General features: G+C 39.7%; 1 protein-coding gene across 6 annotated transcripts in view; it reads right to left on the bottom strand.

The window, feature by feature from the left end:
• Positions 1–635: 635 nt before the first annotated feature.
• MYO5A (myosin VA) overlaps positions 636–15,897 on the bottom strand; it is a 188,842-nt gene continuing 173,580 nt past the window's right edge. For all 6 annotated transcript variants that reach the window (XM_039237099.1, XM_039237101.1, XM_039237102.1 and 3 more), the window contains 7 exons: positions 15,269–15,423; positions 13,246–13,335; positions 11,304–11,454; positions 9,106–9,388; positions 7,587–7,761; positions 7,061–7,141; positions 636–6,782 (listed from right to left, as the gene is read on the bottom strand). In XM_039237099.1, the coding sequence (XP_039093030.1) occupies positions 6,630–6,782; positions 7,061–7,141; positions 7,587–7,761; positions 9,106–9,388; positions 11,304–11,454; positions 13,246–13,335; positions 15,269–15,423 (1,088 nt within the window). In that variant the 3' untranslated portion in view covers positions 636–6,629. The remainder of the gene's footprint in view (positions 6,783–7,060; positions 7,142–7,586; positions 7,762–9,105; positions 9,389–11,303; positions 11,455–13,245; positions 13,336–15,268; positions 15,424–15,897) is intronic.

Raw genomic sequence — 15,897 nt, 5'->3', positions numbered from 1 at the left:
GATTCCCCCTTGACCCAACTCCTCCCAGCCCTAAGTAACCAGTAATCTACTGTATGTCATCTCTCTTTTAATTGGTCAGCCTGGCTAGAGGCTTATCAATTTTATTGATCTTTTTAAGGAACCAGCTTTTGGCTTCATTGATTTTCTATCCTCAATGTCTTTGATTTCTGATGATTTATATTATTTCTTTTCTTCTGCTTACTTTGAATTTAGTGTTTTATTCTTTTTAAGCTTCCTAAAGTAGAAGCTTTAATGGTTGATTATGGGTATTTCTTCTTTTCTAATGCATGCATCAATGCTATAAATTTCCCGTTAAGCACTGCTTTCATTGCACTGGACAAATTTTGATGCTATATTTTCATTTTCATTTAGTTCAAATATTTTTAAAATTCTCTGGAGATTTGATCCATATGTTAGAGGTGTGTTGTTTAATCTTCAAGTATTTAGGGATTTTCCAGCTATTTTTCCATCATTGATACCTGGTTTAATTCCAGTATCATCTGAATGCAGACATTATGATTTCTATCCTCTTAAATATTAAAGATGTGTTTTACAGCCCAGAATGTTCTCTACATTGGTGTGTGTCTCATGTTCCATGTGCTGTGAGTTTATTTATAAGACACTAACAAAAATTCTTTATTTCCATATCTTTATTTGAACAATGTTCTATAAGAGCTAGGAGAATACAGCATTAATGACGCACATTTACTAAGGACAACATTAGACAACTACAAATTTAGAGCGTAAATGTCAGTCTGATATTGTTTTGGTTTTCATCTTAGCACTAGGTGGTATCTACTGAAAACCCTTGTTTCAAAGGCTTTTGTTGATATGAAGAGAATTATTATTTTTTAAAATTCCATATGAGATATGCTGGGATGGTTTCAGTTTAAAACCAGAGGTGGTTGATAGTGCCTTTCACTTCTCAGTATTTCTGCTTCCTTTCTAATGGATAAGTATTTTACCTAAGAACTTTTCAAAGATAAACCATATCATGTTTTTCTACGTAGATCAAAATAGAATTCCTTTTCCAGACCCAACAGGGAAAAATATTTGAAAAACTGCAACGTTCAATTTCATTGTAGTTAAAAGGCAAATCCACTTCACAGTTAATTAGTAATTAAAGTTAATAATTAAAATACAATATGTTAAATGTCATGAGCTCATTCTGGTGTAATACTGTTAGAGCAATTTAAATTTTTCCAAGGACACAAAAAAGTGAACATTACTCCAAGAGTCCACAAAAATACATAACTAGGAATCATAAATACAACATACATATCCACATTTAAAGGAAAAATTCACCATTTGTTGGAAAATATTAAATGACTCAGATGATTTAGAAAGCCTGAAGTATAGGCTAAAGTTTTATAACATGTGGTAACAATAATGTATTTGAAACTATTGACTGAAAAATGCATGAAAATGTACTGACCTACCAAGCATTAAATTATACATACCAGTGTCCACTCCAGAAACACTTTTCTTTCAAATATTTCAAGCTATATCACAATACTAAGGAAATGTTAATCGTTTTCAGTCATTTTAGGAAGCTAATAGACACTAAGTTAAGCTAATGAACATTTTTGCTAGACCAAATTATAAAATTAAAAAATGTATAAAATGCATTTTGACAGGTATCTTACAGATTACTTTTTGGCTCCGGATCTATTGAGAAATCTACTGTAACTCCAGGTTGATTTAATTTAGGGTAATATGATGGATTAGAACTTACAGCACTCTTCCCTATTTTCATTCCAAATTTTATGTATAGTACAGGGTTCTTAAAAATTTTTTTAAAGAATGTCCACGGAAGGTTTTACAGTTGTACCCTTTACCTGTATTAAGAAAAGATTAGGAGAAAACAAGCACTTTAAGCATTACCAAGAAGTGAAGTGATCTATTTCTTCCATATGTTCATTTGCTTACTTGTGACTCCAAGCCCCCCAAACTCAGGAACACTGTCTCAGCTCACATTCACTGGCTCTAAGACTGGTGTTGCCTGAGCTTCAATACCTGTTTGGAAATAACAGAAAAGAAAAGGAAGGCGAAGTAACAAGAGGGGAGTCATGCAGGAAGGGAAGAAAGAATTAGCGGTTGGAGGCCACTCCCAACCAAAACCCTCACAAAACCTTGAGAAACAGGGCAAGATATCCTCTCCAGGTAAGTCAGTCCCCTACAGAGGAAAAGTTCCAGAGAACTTAAGGCAGCTCTCAGAGGGAAGGGAGCAGGGGTTAAGGCGGTCCTCAAAGCACAGCCTGAGAAGAAATTACAACGCACTTATCCATGAACGGAGGCCACAGCAATACATAGAGCCTCTCTGACACGCATGCACATTGCACACCTCCTAGCTCCCAAGTAAACACTGGTGGCATGCACACACTGAAATGTTCAAACACACTCATGTGGATACAGCTTGCCCACAGACAGGCTCAGAAGGTACCCAGGGGCTTGACTGCCGGCTGCACAGCTCACCTGGTGGCTCTAATGCTGGCTCTGAGGAGTGTGCATGGAGAGTGACCTTAACATTTGGGAGGCTTTCACTACATCCAGTCAGTCCGAGACAGCCTGCCACTAATTAAAGCACAGAGTGTTGCATCCTTCAAGGGAGCTCAGACTCATTACAAAAATCAAACCTAGTTAGAGCAGGTGACTGACAAAAAGAAAGCCACCAGGCTCTGGGCACTTCAATTTGTGAGCACAGACAACCTGGTCCTTGGCGCTTGCTCAGTTCCCATATGCCAGTTGCCAATTTTGAAAAGAAAAAAAAGGGCACCTCTTGCCAACCCAGGGTACCCCATGGGTACCAGGAGAAACCAAATGTCACCTCGAGACCTTCTAGCTTCCTGCGCCCCCGCCCCCCCCCCCGACACTGCTGCATGAAGGAAAGCAGCATGGAGGGAGGGTTGTGTGACCTCAGCAAGTCACTGACCTTCTGTGTCCTGTAGTAGCTACCCTTTCTGCCTTCCAGTGCTGTTGTGAGGACACAGTGAGGTAATGGAGGACGTGCGCTGAAGAAAAGCACAGCCAGATACAAGGTCCTGTTCTGTACTACTTTCAGCAGGAGATTTGAGGATTACACACTAATTTTTGCCTTCTATTTTATCCTAAACAATTGAAGTTACCCAGAGGATCCTTGATTATGCCTCCTGGAGAACTCTACATTCTAGTGACTGTGTGTGTGTGTGTGTGTATGTGTGTGTGTGAGAGAGAGAGAGAGAGAGAGAGAGAGAGAGAGAGACAGATGGGGGTGGGGGGAAGGGCAGGCAGGTGCATAAATATGTGAGCATTTCTCAGGATATCACAGGTGCCCCTTGACCTAGGGTTACCAGGACAGTAATTTTTTAAAACAATCATTACACTGAAAATCCCAATATTTTCATAGTCTCCCTCTCATGTTATTAAAAGATCTGATCTGTATTACACATAATTGCTCATCCAGAAAGAGCCAACTCCCAATTATCCACTGAAACAAAGGGAATAAAACAAATCATACAAATTGACCAGAATTCTCAAATTTCCTGTTTGGTGGGCTTTGGAATATATCTTTTTATACTTCTGCAGTCGACAAAAGAAGTGTCAGGTACATGGAGACTTCTCACAACTTGCAAAGGAATCAATTTATGGATCTTACTTCTCCCTTTCTTTATAGTAATGCTCAGGTCAGGCAGACCAAGACCTTAAGCCAAGAAAAGCTACAAGGGAAACTGCTCCTAATTTTTCTTGCATTCCAAGGTATGAGCTGAGTCGGTATGTAAGGTGAGTGGGGAGACTACTGAGAAGGGGTTATGAAGATAGAACTGTGTTCTTTCAAGATCTTTCTGTGAATCCCTACTGTGTGTCACAGGGGAATTATGAAAAAGCAAATTAGTGATCTAATTTGGGGGATCTGAGGACGGACTCTGTCTACGGCCTTCAACACAGTCAGAGCAGCTGAGCAGACAGGCGAGTGGTCTATGGTCCAGCTGATGAAAGAGTGAACAATGGAATGCGCGGTTGGAAGGCTGGGGAAAGTATGTTTGAAGTTGGGTGGGGAAATGTGGTTGGACAGAGGGTGGGCTGTCCTATGAGGGGCTCAAGGAAACCCCTAGTAAACAGATTACTGTTGCATCCTCAAGAAAGTAGCACACAGAGTCATTTACCAGGTCTTGGGGTTCCCTGGTTGTAAGGTTGTAGCCTCATTATAACTAAAGACCTTTATGTCACTAAGAGAAGTTGATTCAGATCCCCATCTGGGGTTCTTGGTAGGCCTTGTAGGAAGCTGGAGCCTGGAGAGTAGAGTCCTTGTGTGGCCATCACTAAACAGGAGAGATTCTGGCCCAGATGTGGAACAGAGGCTCCAGCACTTTCCAGCACAAAGGCAGGAGACAAGAGAGACGTTTCAGTATACGAGCTGTCTGGGGTCAGATAAAGGGCTGCAACAGCAGCAGGAGCGTGCTCTTGAAGACCTGACAAGATTCAGGGTATGCACGGGACATGTTATACAGGGACTAAGTTGGGGAAGGGCCCAGGAGGATTTCCAGGCCCTGGAAATTTACAAGCCCAGGAGGTGGACAGCCTGCATCACTGTTACATTTTTTAGTGTCTCCCCTATGCAATGACTCAGTACTCTGGCACATCCGGTACTAACCAAGACGTTGTAAGAGTTCGTTGTTCACTGAAAGCCACATTGACAGTTGGGGAAAACTAAGAGAACCTGATTGGATCAGTAGTATTTTTAGTTGGTTTTGCAAATAAATAAATGTATCCAAACTGAATATGGCAGTACGTGATTGAATAAAAATTACTGAAACTAATTCACTTTCTAAAAGCATATATGTAAATCATGTACATTTAAGAAAGGTTATAGCTACGCCAATTTGTGGTTTTACATTTTCTAAATCCCCCAGAATTAACAGGCACCAAACAGTGATCTTTCAGTTTAGAGGGTGAACTCACTGGATAACTGCATCTAGTTTCTCTAGGATCCAAGTGCCAAAAGGAGAGGATTTTACACGTGGAAGGGTCCAATTCTCTTACTATCTAAACGAGGAATGTGAGGCCCAAATAAGTTAACAGACAGTATTTATCTTTTAATAACAATTTTTATCACTGATTTGAAACTATTTGACTTCCATTAATATTGCACATGTTTTAGTAAGATATCATTTTTCATAGACCATCTAACAGTTAAGTTATATAAATCTATGATTGTAATTCAGAACCAGAGTTTCTAATGAAAACTAAGACCTTGCTTTTGCACAACCTGAAAGATTTACTGTACAGGATGTCCAGGAAAAATTGAGAATATGTTTAATTAGAATTTCAGAATGAAACTTACAGGATCTGGCTCTTACTGAAACAAATCCTCTAAAATTCAGCAGTCTTCTTATGTTTCTTATATAAGTCTTAAAGTATTTCTAGTATGATGCTCTTTAAAGTATCTAGTGGTACTGAGGACATTTATAGAAGTTGCAAAGCCTAAAAAAATGGAATCATAGTATTATATACCTTCTTGTGCCTAATTTACAGGATAATCAAGGATTCAAGACCTGAATCATGACTGCTGACAATCTTCTCTAGATAGTGACTGAGATTAATTCTTAATAAATTAAGAAGAAGTAAGAAAACCTGGCAGGGTGGAAAATATGCAGTGCAGGAATCTGATCTGGGGATTAAAAATAAATCATTTCACAGAACACTATACCCTGATGTGATATCCACCCAGGGAAAATAATTGAGCACATCAATGTAATACATTCTGAATAAATAACGACATCAATAATAGTCACTTTCTCTAATCCTATCCCTAAATGTCAAACATTTTGTCATATTACTACATGACTTCCCAGTGTCCACTACTCGTGCAGGGGAATCTGTATATATTTGCACATAATCCAGTTAAAATGATCTGATTGAATTGTAAACAGAGTTAATAAAAGAGAAGCTTACTGTTGTAGTGCCTAGTAAGAATATCGCCTACATATTAAAGTATACAGTATGTAGCAGCAATGTAAAATGCTCAGTAAACTAGAGTACAAATGGACTTCTATGCTATATGGTAAACCAACATTCTCTTAATATCTCTATATCAGAGTGACACATATAAGGAAGTTACTTGACCAATTACTTTACATATTGCCAGTTTATTTCTTTGATCCAGTTTGACAACATCAACATAACTGATTCCTGAACTGATATTATATATACTCAATGGCAATTTTTCTTTCAATTCTTCTGGTTTGCACAGAGGAGGTTCTTTGTTGGTACCTTCCTAACAACAGCACATTGCTGGAATTTACATTTTTACCATACCATTAGGATGCAGGGCTAAGGATTTAAAATAAATGCTGGCAGCTGGAGATACTTCTTCCCCTTCCTTCTGTCATTTACCTGCATGTAACTCAGGATACCTAACTGATCAAGGGTGAGTGTTGCATTAATTAAAGGTAACACAGTACAAAGAAGGCTATCTTCCTTTCCAAGGCGATGAAAGTATTTAGGGAGATTTCCAGTTAATAACCTCTTGTTTGAAAGATACTCAGTACTTTCTCTTGAGAAGCATATTTTCAGTAGCTCACTGGAAATAATGGGTTCTTATTTCAGGCAAGAAATTTACTGTCACTGTTTGCCTTGACATCACATCACTTTCAGACCCGTGATATGAATCCCAGGCCCAGGCTGGCTGGAATTTGGATGGTTTCTAGTGCGAGGGAGGATGGGTTAAAAGGAAAGGTGACAGGAAAGATGTGTTTAGCATCCATGAGCAGCTGAGGAGAGTCTTTCCTGTCTCGTAAACGCATCTGAGATTAAAAAACAAAAAACAAAGCATTAGTTCTTTGAATCTACAAAGATTTTTTTTCTACCAAAAATCTACCAAAAAGTCTTCAACTAATAAAGAATGCTTATATTTGTTTTAAAATCACTGCATTTTTCTAATAAGCGGTTACCAGAAGTTAATGCACCGTCAAAATGAGATAATACAATAACAAAACCAAACTTTCCTTCAATAAACTATAAAATTTCCATTCAAAAGACTGTGTTGGTGAATCAAGAAAAAAGAAAGCCTGGGAGATCTTACCTGTATAGTACGAATAAATGATACAGAGACTCTTTCTTCAAACTCATTAACTGGAGTATATAAATTCAATACCTTGACAATCTGTGAGAAATGAAATGATCAAAGTTTTCAGCATATGATCAAATACACACTGGGTGCTTATAATCTGGAAAACTAAAAGGATCTGTGCATACAGTTTATAATTCTACTCAGGGCTGGGTTAGGATAAGGGGAGAGGGAGCTAGTCTAAAGCTACATCACGTGAGAGCAGGGACATTGTTTTGTTCTTGGTTGTATCTCAGTGCCTCGGATATTACGGAGAACATTATAAACACTCAAATATTTATTTGACTGTGGATACTGACTTGCACTGAAATGTCTTAGGTTCTAGTGAAACCTCTGTTAAGGTCTGTATAGGTATATGTCTTCTCTGACACACATGCAGTCAGCACAAAGACCCGAGAAGTGGCTAGGGGACCTCCTCACTTCCCTGAGCACCGCGCTTAAGGAAGGCTGCCTTACTGCACAGCAGGGCAAGGTGCTTTACCTGGGCCGTGGTTAAAGCACTGCACATGGAACAAATGGCTTCCGCATCATCATCTGTCTTCTTTTTCACTTGCAAAAGCTGCGCAGCCTGAATGAGAGGTTCCAGGGTTTCTTTAGCCCCACTGTTCATCAGATTCTTGTCACGCAGCCACTCTTCCAGTTGACTGACATTGTACCTGTGCCAAAAAAAGAGAGAGGGAGAGAATGCAAATTCTCTCAATGTTGTCATAAATGTCTTAATTTTTTATGTATGGCTTCGTCAGGAATCTCAGTTAAAATGACAGGCAGTACTTTTGTTCAATTTTCTTAAATCTTACCAGCTGTGCTTAAAACTTTATTATAGCCATGAAGTTTATAATCATAATTATATAAGAGTAAGTGACTAGAGAATATAATTAACTTCAATGAAAGGTAGAAATATAGCCATTACAGCAAAAGTTATGAAATAAGACTTGCTGAAAGACAAAATAGAACACACAATATGGCTATGTCCTTCCTTATTAAACAGTTGACCGAAGAATGCTTTCTAGCTTCTCTTCCAACTTCGGAGGGGAGAATTGATAACCTTTGAGTATCCCTTCCTCCTTATCCAAGTCAAATTCCAAGTTAGTCACCAAAAACAAGGTCCTCCCACATAGACCTCGTGCTCCAGCCGCTTTTAGGGAAGAGCCTGGGTGATGCGGTAGGGGCCTGAGGAAGCTTAGGGGCAGAAGGACAGAAGGGGAAGTGGGGTCGCTGGAAGAGACAAAGACCCCAAATATGGAGAAAGACATGGAAACTACACAGATGCCAAGGTTACAAGAGGTGGTCAACAAGTGACAGTGGTTTTCATACTAAAATGCTAAATGGACACACGATCAACACTGCAGTCAGGCAAATAGGAAGCAGTATGATATTACAACAGTGCTTCACACATATAAACAAAGCTTACAGAGAAATTAATTCTACTATCTGAGTGGAAGACATTATCTTTCTAACTTTAACTACAATGGCTGTGTGTCAGAACGGAAAATTTGAAAAGAATGCCAAGGTTTCCTGAAATTAACTTTTATAAGAGAAATCATTTTTTCTTCTCTTTGCAAAGATTCTATTTTAAAATAAATGATTTGCTAAAAAAATCAATTCTGTTATGATTATGAGGTTATGCTGAGGAGTAGTTGGGCATAAAATTAGAGAAGTCAAACATTAGAAATCTTCATTATAAAGAATGAGGTATTTTGTCATGTAAAATTAAAACACACACAAAAGGTGAGGAAGCAGCTATCTCAACTTTAAGAATTTCCCATCATCTCTCCATTTCCTCAAACAAATGAGTGTCACAGGGGAGCAGGGTTCCCAACTCATGGTGGGTAGAGCCTGTTGAAAGGCATGGTCAGGAGTGGTAATGAATGAAAGTGGAGAAGCGCAGCCAGCCAAGAGAAAGCAGCTCCATGCCTGGCCCTCCAGTGCTGCCCGGCTCATGGCAGCAGATATCGGGTGCAGTGACCTCAAACAAGCCATCAGCTCTGGTGTTTGCTCACCTGATCTGCATGCCTTTACTCCAGGAGCACATGTCCTTCCGCAGGAGGAGGTTGTTCAGGGTGATGGCCCCAACGATGTAGAACATCTGCTTGACCACCTGCTTGATCAGTTCGGGGTCCATGCCGTGCTGACACATGACCGAGTGGAAGGAGTTGAGCTGCCGGAGGATGGAGTCCAGTGTGTAGGTGCCCTCATCAGCGATGCTGGAGGTTCGTTTTCTTAGCCCTGTGGGCTTCACCCCAGACACGCCCTGAATGGTTTCATGCTCCAGCATGCCAGAGACTGTGGGAGTATTCAAGTGTTAGAAGAGAAGATGTGTGTTCCATGCGCATACACACATGCTCACACATGCACACACATCCTGTCACACATCCAATTGAGAAAAATGATCTGAGTATCAAAACAGAGGGAGAAGGATCGTCCCAAAAAAGGGCATCCAGATTTTAAACTTTAATGAAGGAATAATTGTTAAATGCAAAAATTTACCATGAAACTAAGAAAACTTAATAGTGCATTTTCAAAAACAGGAAGCAGCAGCCTTATAACAGTACAAGTGTGTGATATCCTGGAGGGTTTTTGAGAAAGATGTAGCAGTTAGGGAAAAGATAAGATATTCTCCAGGGATGTCTCCAGGGGTCTCCAGGCAAACAAATTAAGTAGCAAGAACAACAGGAGATTGGGCAGTAGTTGTGGAGGAGTCTTGAGAGGAGATGGTCATGTGGGGCTGGAGAAATGGGCCATTCCTTGCCCTGAACTTTCCACAGTAGCAGGGAGGCCTCGGGTTAGCCTCAGCTTCCCAGAACTCCATTTTCTCAAATCAGGGGCACTGTTGCTCCCTCCACTGTGCCTTCACAGTGTTTGGCCTATGCCTCCTCTAGAATGGTTGTGGGATGACCACCGCCTGGACTGACAGCCCCTTGACACCAGGGGCCATTCACGATTCAGTTTTTACATCTCCTACTCATTTTATATCTCACAGTGCTAAATGCAGCTTCCACAGCACTAAACGCTGACACAAAACACTGGTGGTTGTTATCACATCACTGGAGATGGGGAAAGTGGTTTCAAGTGGGACATCTCAGAGGTAAACATCTTATTTAGCCAATAAAAATAGGCAAAAATAAAGAAATATTAGCTGAAGTTGACCTCTGCATCTGTGTCACCTCTTACAATATAGTTGACCTAGGTCACTTGAGTATACAACTTTAGGGGAAAAGTGAAGAACTGACGACTGAAGTTGTCCCCTGAAGAAATCACTGCTATCTCCCATGGCTTCCTCAGCCTTTTTGGTTTCCAGTTGGTTAATTGTGGGCCTACGATGGGAGACGGAATACTAAGGGCAATGAGTAAGTTGTGGGAATGTGGAAGACAAACGGTTAGGAAAAGAGCATTGCTGGGAGTAGCCTTAAGAAGGTGCTGCTAATTTGCCTGAAGATAACAAAGTTTGATAACTTAAAACAAAATTAATTCAATGCATTCAAAATTAGAAGCCTACAATTTATACATGCCTCCCAATTCCTATTTCATGTATGCTACACATTCTGAAGGAAAAGAGGTAGTACAGAACATAAATACACACCTAGAGTGGGCATACACATATAAAAGAGAGGTACGTGGACTCACAGGCCTAGGTGAATACACATATATAGAAACACACATGCGTGCACACCCCAGTCACTCAACCACTGAGAAAGCTACTTTAAACCAAATTGCCTTTAACAACTTCGTAGGGGCCACGAGATGTACAGCCCACCATGGAGTGTCTGAGACCTATATTGCCATGGTGTTCCGCAGCCCTTTGACTATACCTAATAGGCAAAGTGCAAACTCTCCCCAGCCTCCTTAGTCTTAGATAGGCCCCGAGGAGGCTCAGTGTAGCAGCTTCCTAGACCAAAGTTTAACATTTTAATTTTTGAAAGCTGGACAAGATATGAGGTATATCACTGGGTATAAAGCATAACCTAGTCTCAAGGGAGAGGTCTCACGCAGTGGGGAGATTAACTAGATACTGCCATTTCGATCATGTGACAGCAGTGATTCTGATGTATCCCAGTTAGTCATGGCTGGGGTTCTGGGATTCCTCAGCTAATTTCAGGACTGGGTCTTACTACTTTATGTTCTTCGTATGAAGAAACAAATGCCACTGGTGGGCACGTGAGGTAGACAGACCTTGATGTCTGCAATGCTCTCGCCTTACCGATCATCGGCTGAAGGATGTTCTCTAACACCCGCACGAGCTGCTGGTAGATCTGAATGGCCAAGTCACTTAGCACCTGCCGGTACTCAGCCAGGTCAAAATTGGTGAGGCAGTGTTCATTCTGACGAGATGTGTTGTGTTTCATAAAGCCCTAGAGCCATAAAGCAGAGTTACTGACACCCGTGAAATAAAATGTCTCTTCTAACTCCGTTTGATCAGATGCCCCCTGCTGTCTTTCCTCTGAAGAGTTTCTTATGTGCTCGGCTCTTGAATGCCAGGCAGTTTCTCAAATGCTGTGTGTTTGTTTCCATCATATTCCCCTTCCACTGCTTACTAGCTTTTGAATAATATCTAAAGTTGGCAAGCTAGCAGTCCATGAAACAAGATGAGGGAACTTTAATTTGAAAAAAAAAATGAATGAGTTATGAAGCAACACATTTACTTTCAAACACTAAATTATCTAAGGTACTAATCTCTTTAACTTCAGTACATTATAAATAGTCCTATTTATAAATATTGCACCTGAAGGGCATACATCCTCTTCTTAAAACAGACTAGCTTCTACAGAGATTGGTGAATAATTTCCCTTTATTATATTTCACTGTAACCATACATGATTTTCCTTTTTTTTTTTTTTTTGAAGTTTTTTTTTAATGTTTTACTTATTTCTGACAGAGAGAGAGAGAGAGACACAGTGTGAGCAGGGGAGGGTCAGAGAGAGAGGGAGACACAGAATCTGAAACAGGCTCTAAGCTCTGAGGTGGCAGTCAGCACAGAGCCCGATGTGGGGCTCGAACCCACGAACCCAGAGATTACGACCTGAGCAGAAGTCGGACGCTTAACCGACTGAGCCACCCAGGCACCCCCATACATGATTTTCAATCCAAGCTTAGAATGTACTCTTTTGGTGGTATTAGTAAAAATGGGAAGTCAACTATACACGCAGGTACTTTTGTGAGATGTTGCCTGACAAAAGGCAATTTGCCTGTTTGATGGATTCTGCACATAATCAAGCATGTGCCTCCCTACAAACTACCTAACAACAAGGTCAGAACTGGGGACTGACAGGACAGTTCATGGCCCCTAGGGTCTGTCTGTCTCACCTACTCAGGGAGCACATCTTACTCATATTTAGGTTTCTCATCATTTGCCCAGATAATTCCCTGCCACTAGCCTCTGGTGGCCCAGAAAATGCTACCACTCAGCTTCTCTGGCTGCCCCCCTGGCAAAAGATGGAGGCATAGTGGGCAGGCCTGGAATTCCAGTGCTGCTCCTTATGGCTAAGAGGACCTGGGCAAACTGATGAACTTCATCAAACTTCAGTTTCCTCATCTGTAAAACTAGGTTATAATTCCTACCTCACAGAGATGTTGTAAGAATTAAATAACATAGAGTAAGTGCTGTCTGATATATACTGAGCAGACCTCAATAGTTATTAATAGATTGCAGAGTTTTCAAATACTAGTTCTGAAGTCTAGTAAATACCTGATGAACATATCACTACAAATAAAAGTAAAACAGGTTTTCGAACCAGTCTAAAGAGACACGACTTAACTTGATCATCTTTTATGTATTTGGAAAGGCCAAACTGACAAATCTCTTTAAATAGTTTAATATTTCTCATAACAGTCCTTGAAAAGCCCACTTACACATACTGATAAGAGCTTTCACTGCTGGTAACAATGCATTGACAAATGCTCGTTTTATTTCTGCTATGCTTCCTCAAAATACACACTCTCAGAGGGAAGAAACTACTCCAGCCGCTCTCTAAATCACAGTTTCATAAATAATGAACATCAAACAAAGCTATAACCTTCCAAGCCACCTCTGAAATTCAGGTTTCTAAATTAACAAATGGCTAAATGTTTTATACTTTAAAATTTTTCCCTAAAAAGGTCAGAGAAAGTATATCACACTGGTTTTTTAATCAAGGTTTTCTCACCTCTTCTCCACTATACTGCTTCAAACAGTGCAAAAATCGGCATGTGTTAGAGAGCCAGAAGGAGACGGTTTCAAAATCATCACCTTTTTTCTGAAAGAGAGAAAAAGGCTAAATTCACTTTTCCTTAGGGAAATAACAACCTGAAAGAAACTGAACAGATACAAGAAGGCCTCAGTTACATTATAAAGAATTACAAAAATAAGTCACATTGCAAAGTCTTACATCATTGCTAGACAATTTCAACCCTGAGTTTGCTGGTTGTTACTTTGTTTGGCATCTATTTTCTTGCCATTAGAAAAGGATGTCCAGTCATTCAGCTGATGTCAGTTTAGCGGTCCCTTTCAGCAGAAAAAAAATGCATCAAGCCACAGCTTACTCCAACTCACTTCCCTCAGGATTACTAAGGGGATCAGAAAGGACTAAAAGCATAAAAGGGAATCACAGACTATGAAATGCTAAAACCCAGATTAGGTTACAAATCTGGTCAACTCCTGAGCAGAGGATGAGCAGGAGATGGAGGAAGTCCTGCGCAGAAGAGACAGGGGAAGCTGAATGGCTCCTCATCAGAACTGGTGCACATGGCAAACAACCAGCTGCTAAACCAAAACAGGGACTCAAGGCAAATACACTTCAATTCAAAACTGGGATATGAGACAAACTCACATCAATTTTAAATGGTTTCAAAAGGGTGTTATATTCTAGTACCTATCCCTTTTTAATTTTTAAACAATTTGGTTTCATAATTAGTTAAACTACATAAGATGAGAGGGAGAAAACATGATTTGGTTTTGCGGTCTTTGCAGGAGTTGACTTGAAAATTAGTAAAACTTGCAGGCCAGGTGCAATATAGCATCAATACACCAAAAATGAAATGAGTTTTATCAAAAGACATTCATCAATTTTTAAATGTTAAATTTTCAGAAAGTCCCTGTTTTAGTGACCACCATACAACTACAGAGAAGATCTGCACAGCAGGGATGGAGAACCAGCATTTGTCAAAGGTTCACTCGCAGGGGCTGCAGGGAAGGTGTGTTCAATGGTGACAGAGGTTCGGTTGAGGGGGAGATGAAACAGTTCTGGAGGTGGACAGTGACAGCAGTGGCACAACAATGTGAATGTGCTAACGGCACAGAACTATGCATTGAGAAATGGTTATGCGGTAAATTCTGTTATATATATTTTACTACAACTTAAAAAACAGTGCATGAAAGACATCTTAGATTTGAAAGCATCCACTGGGCATATTAACTATCTACTTATCTCCATCCTAAAAGTTCTCATCTAACTTCAGTTAGATAATCAGAAAGCAAAGTGCTTGGAGAACATTCTCTTAGCTCCTCATAGAAACACGTGAGTTAAAGCTAAGTATAATGTTCATTGTTTTTCTAGAGAGGCAAGAGGAGTATTATGCAAGGTGATTCAGTGATCACTGAGTTATGCAGGGCTTTCTACTCTATTACATAATTCTGCTGTTTTTTCCAAATCTTTCCTCTTTGTTACTATTTATGTGTTGCTTCTCACTTGGAACCGGCCATTTCAGGTAACAAGGGAAATTATGGGGTGAGCTGGAGAATAAGAGGAAGAAAAGTTGGAAGAAAAATTATAATGTTTTTATCAGTCATCTTTTTATATGAATGAGACATATGGTATTGAGCTTATTTAATACCTTTTTAACTAGAGCACCATACTTCCTAGATATATGGACCACACTAAATATTTTTAATTTACTTGTAAGACCTCAAAGCAGACTATTTCTATTTATGGAGAAATTTAATTTACTCTGCAATTAAGTAAAATTATATCAAATTAATTATGATTACTGTTCAACCCGAGCCACACTATAAAAGAAGGCATACAGACGTGCTGCAAGAAAGAATACTTTCTATAGTGGAAGTTATCAGTTAGGACTGGAAAGTGTTCATATCTGGCAACTTAGCTCCAGCTTAAGGAAGGAAAAGTACCTTGGGGCAGATTCTGTCATCATTAAGGTTCATTATGAGAATTTTGTTGAATATGAACTGACCTTTAATACTTTTTTGATGCTGTTAATTGTTGATGTTAGCAATGACCTTACTTTCTGATCATCATTCAGGTAGTCAGCATGTCGAACACACATAAACAGGATATATGCTGGTAACCCTGGAATCAAATTGACTGCCACACCACGTGGCTTCAGTTCTGAAAGGAAATGAGGAAAAATAATCTTACATAACACTCAAAGTCTTCAGGAGGAATGTTTTGTAATACAAAAGCACAGTTCTTGTGAAAGAATTCAATCTTCAGGGTTAAGAGGTCACACTAAGAAAAGAAGCATATTTAATAACTCATTAAGTGGAGAGATTGTCTTAGTTGGGACTTATGAATCTTAGTTGTCTATATAATGACAACTCCCAAGTTTATACCTCTTGCCCTGACTTTTCCCTTGAATTCCAGTGTCACTTATCAACTGCCTTCTTGACACCTCTGCTCAGGCTTATCAAACTGAGTTCATTCCAAACCAAGCCACTGGTTCCCTATGGAACCTGCTCTCCCAGGAGCTGTTTCCTTCTCAGTTAAATGGCAATTCCAGACTTCTGGTTTCTCAAGTCATAAGCTTGGTCAGTATCTTTGACTCCTTTGTTTTCTCACATCATATGTCTAATCCAATAATAA

Source organism: Hyaena hyaena, unplaced genomic scaffold (assembly GCF_003009895.1).
Source record: "Hyaena hyaena isolate Hyena2069 unplaced genomic scaffold, ASM300989v1 scaffold_120, whole genome shotgun sequence".
NCBI classification, from domain to species: domain Eukaryota; kingdom Metazoa; phylum Chordata; class Mammalia; order Carnivora; family Hyaenidae; genus Hyaena; species Hyaena hyaena.
This window is presented reverse-complemented; position numbering and strand designations above follow the sequence as displayed.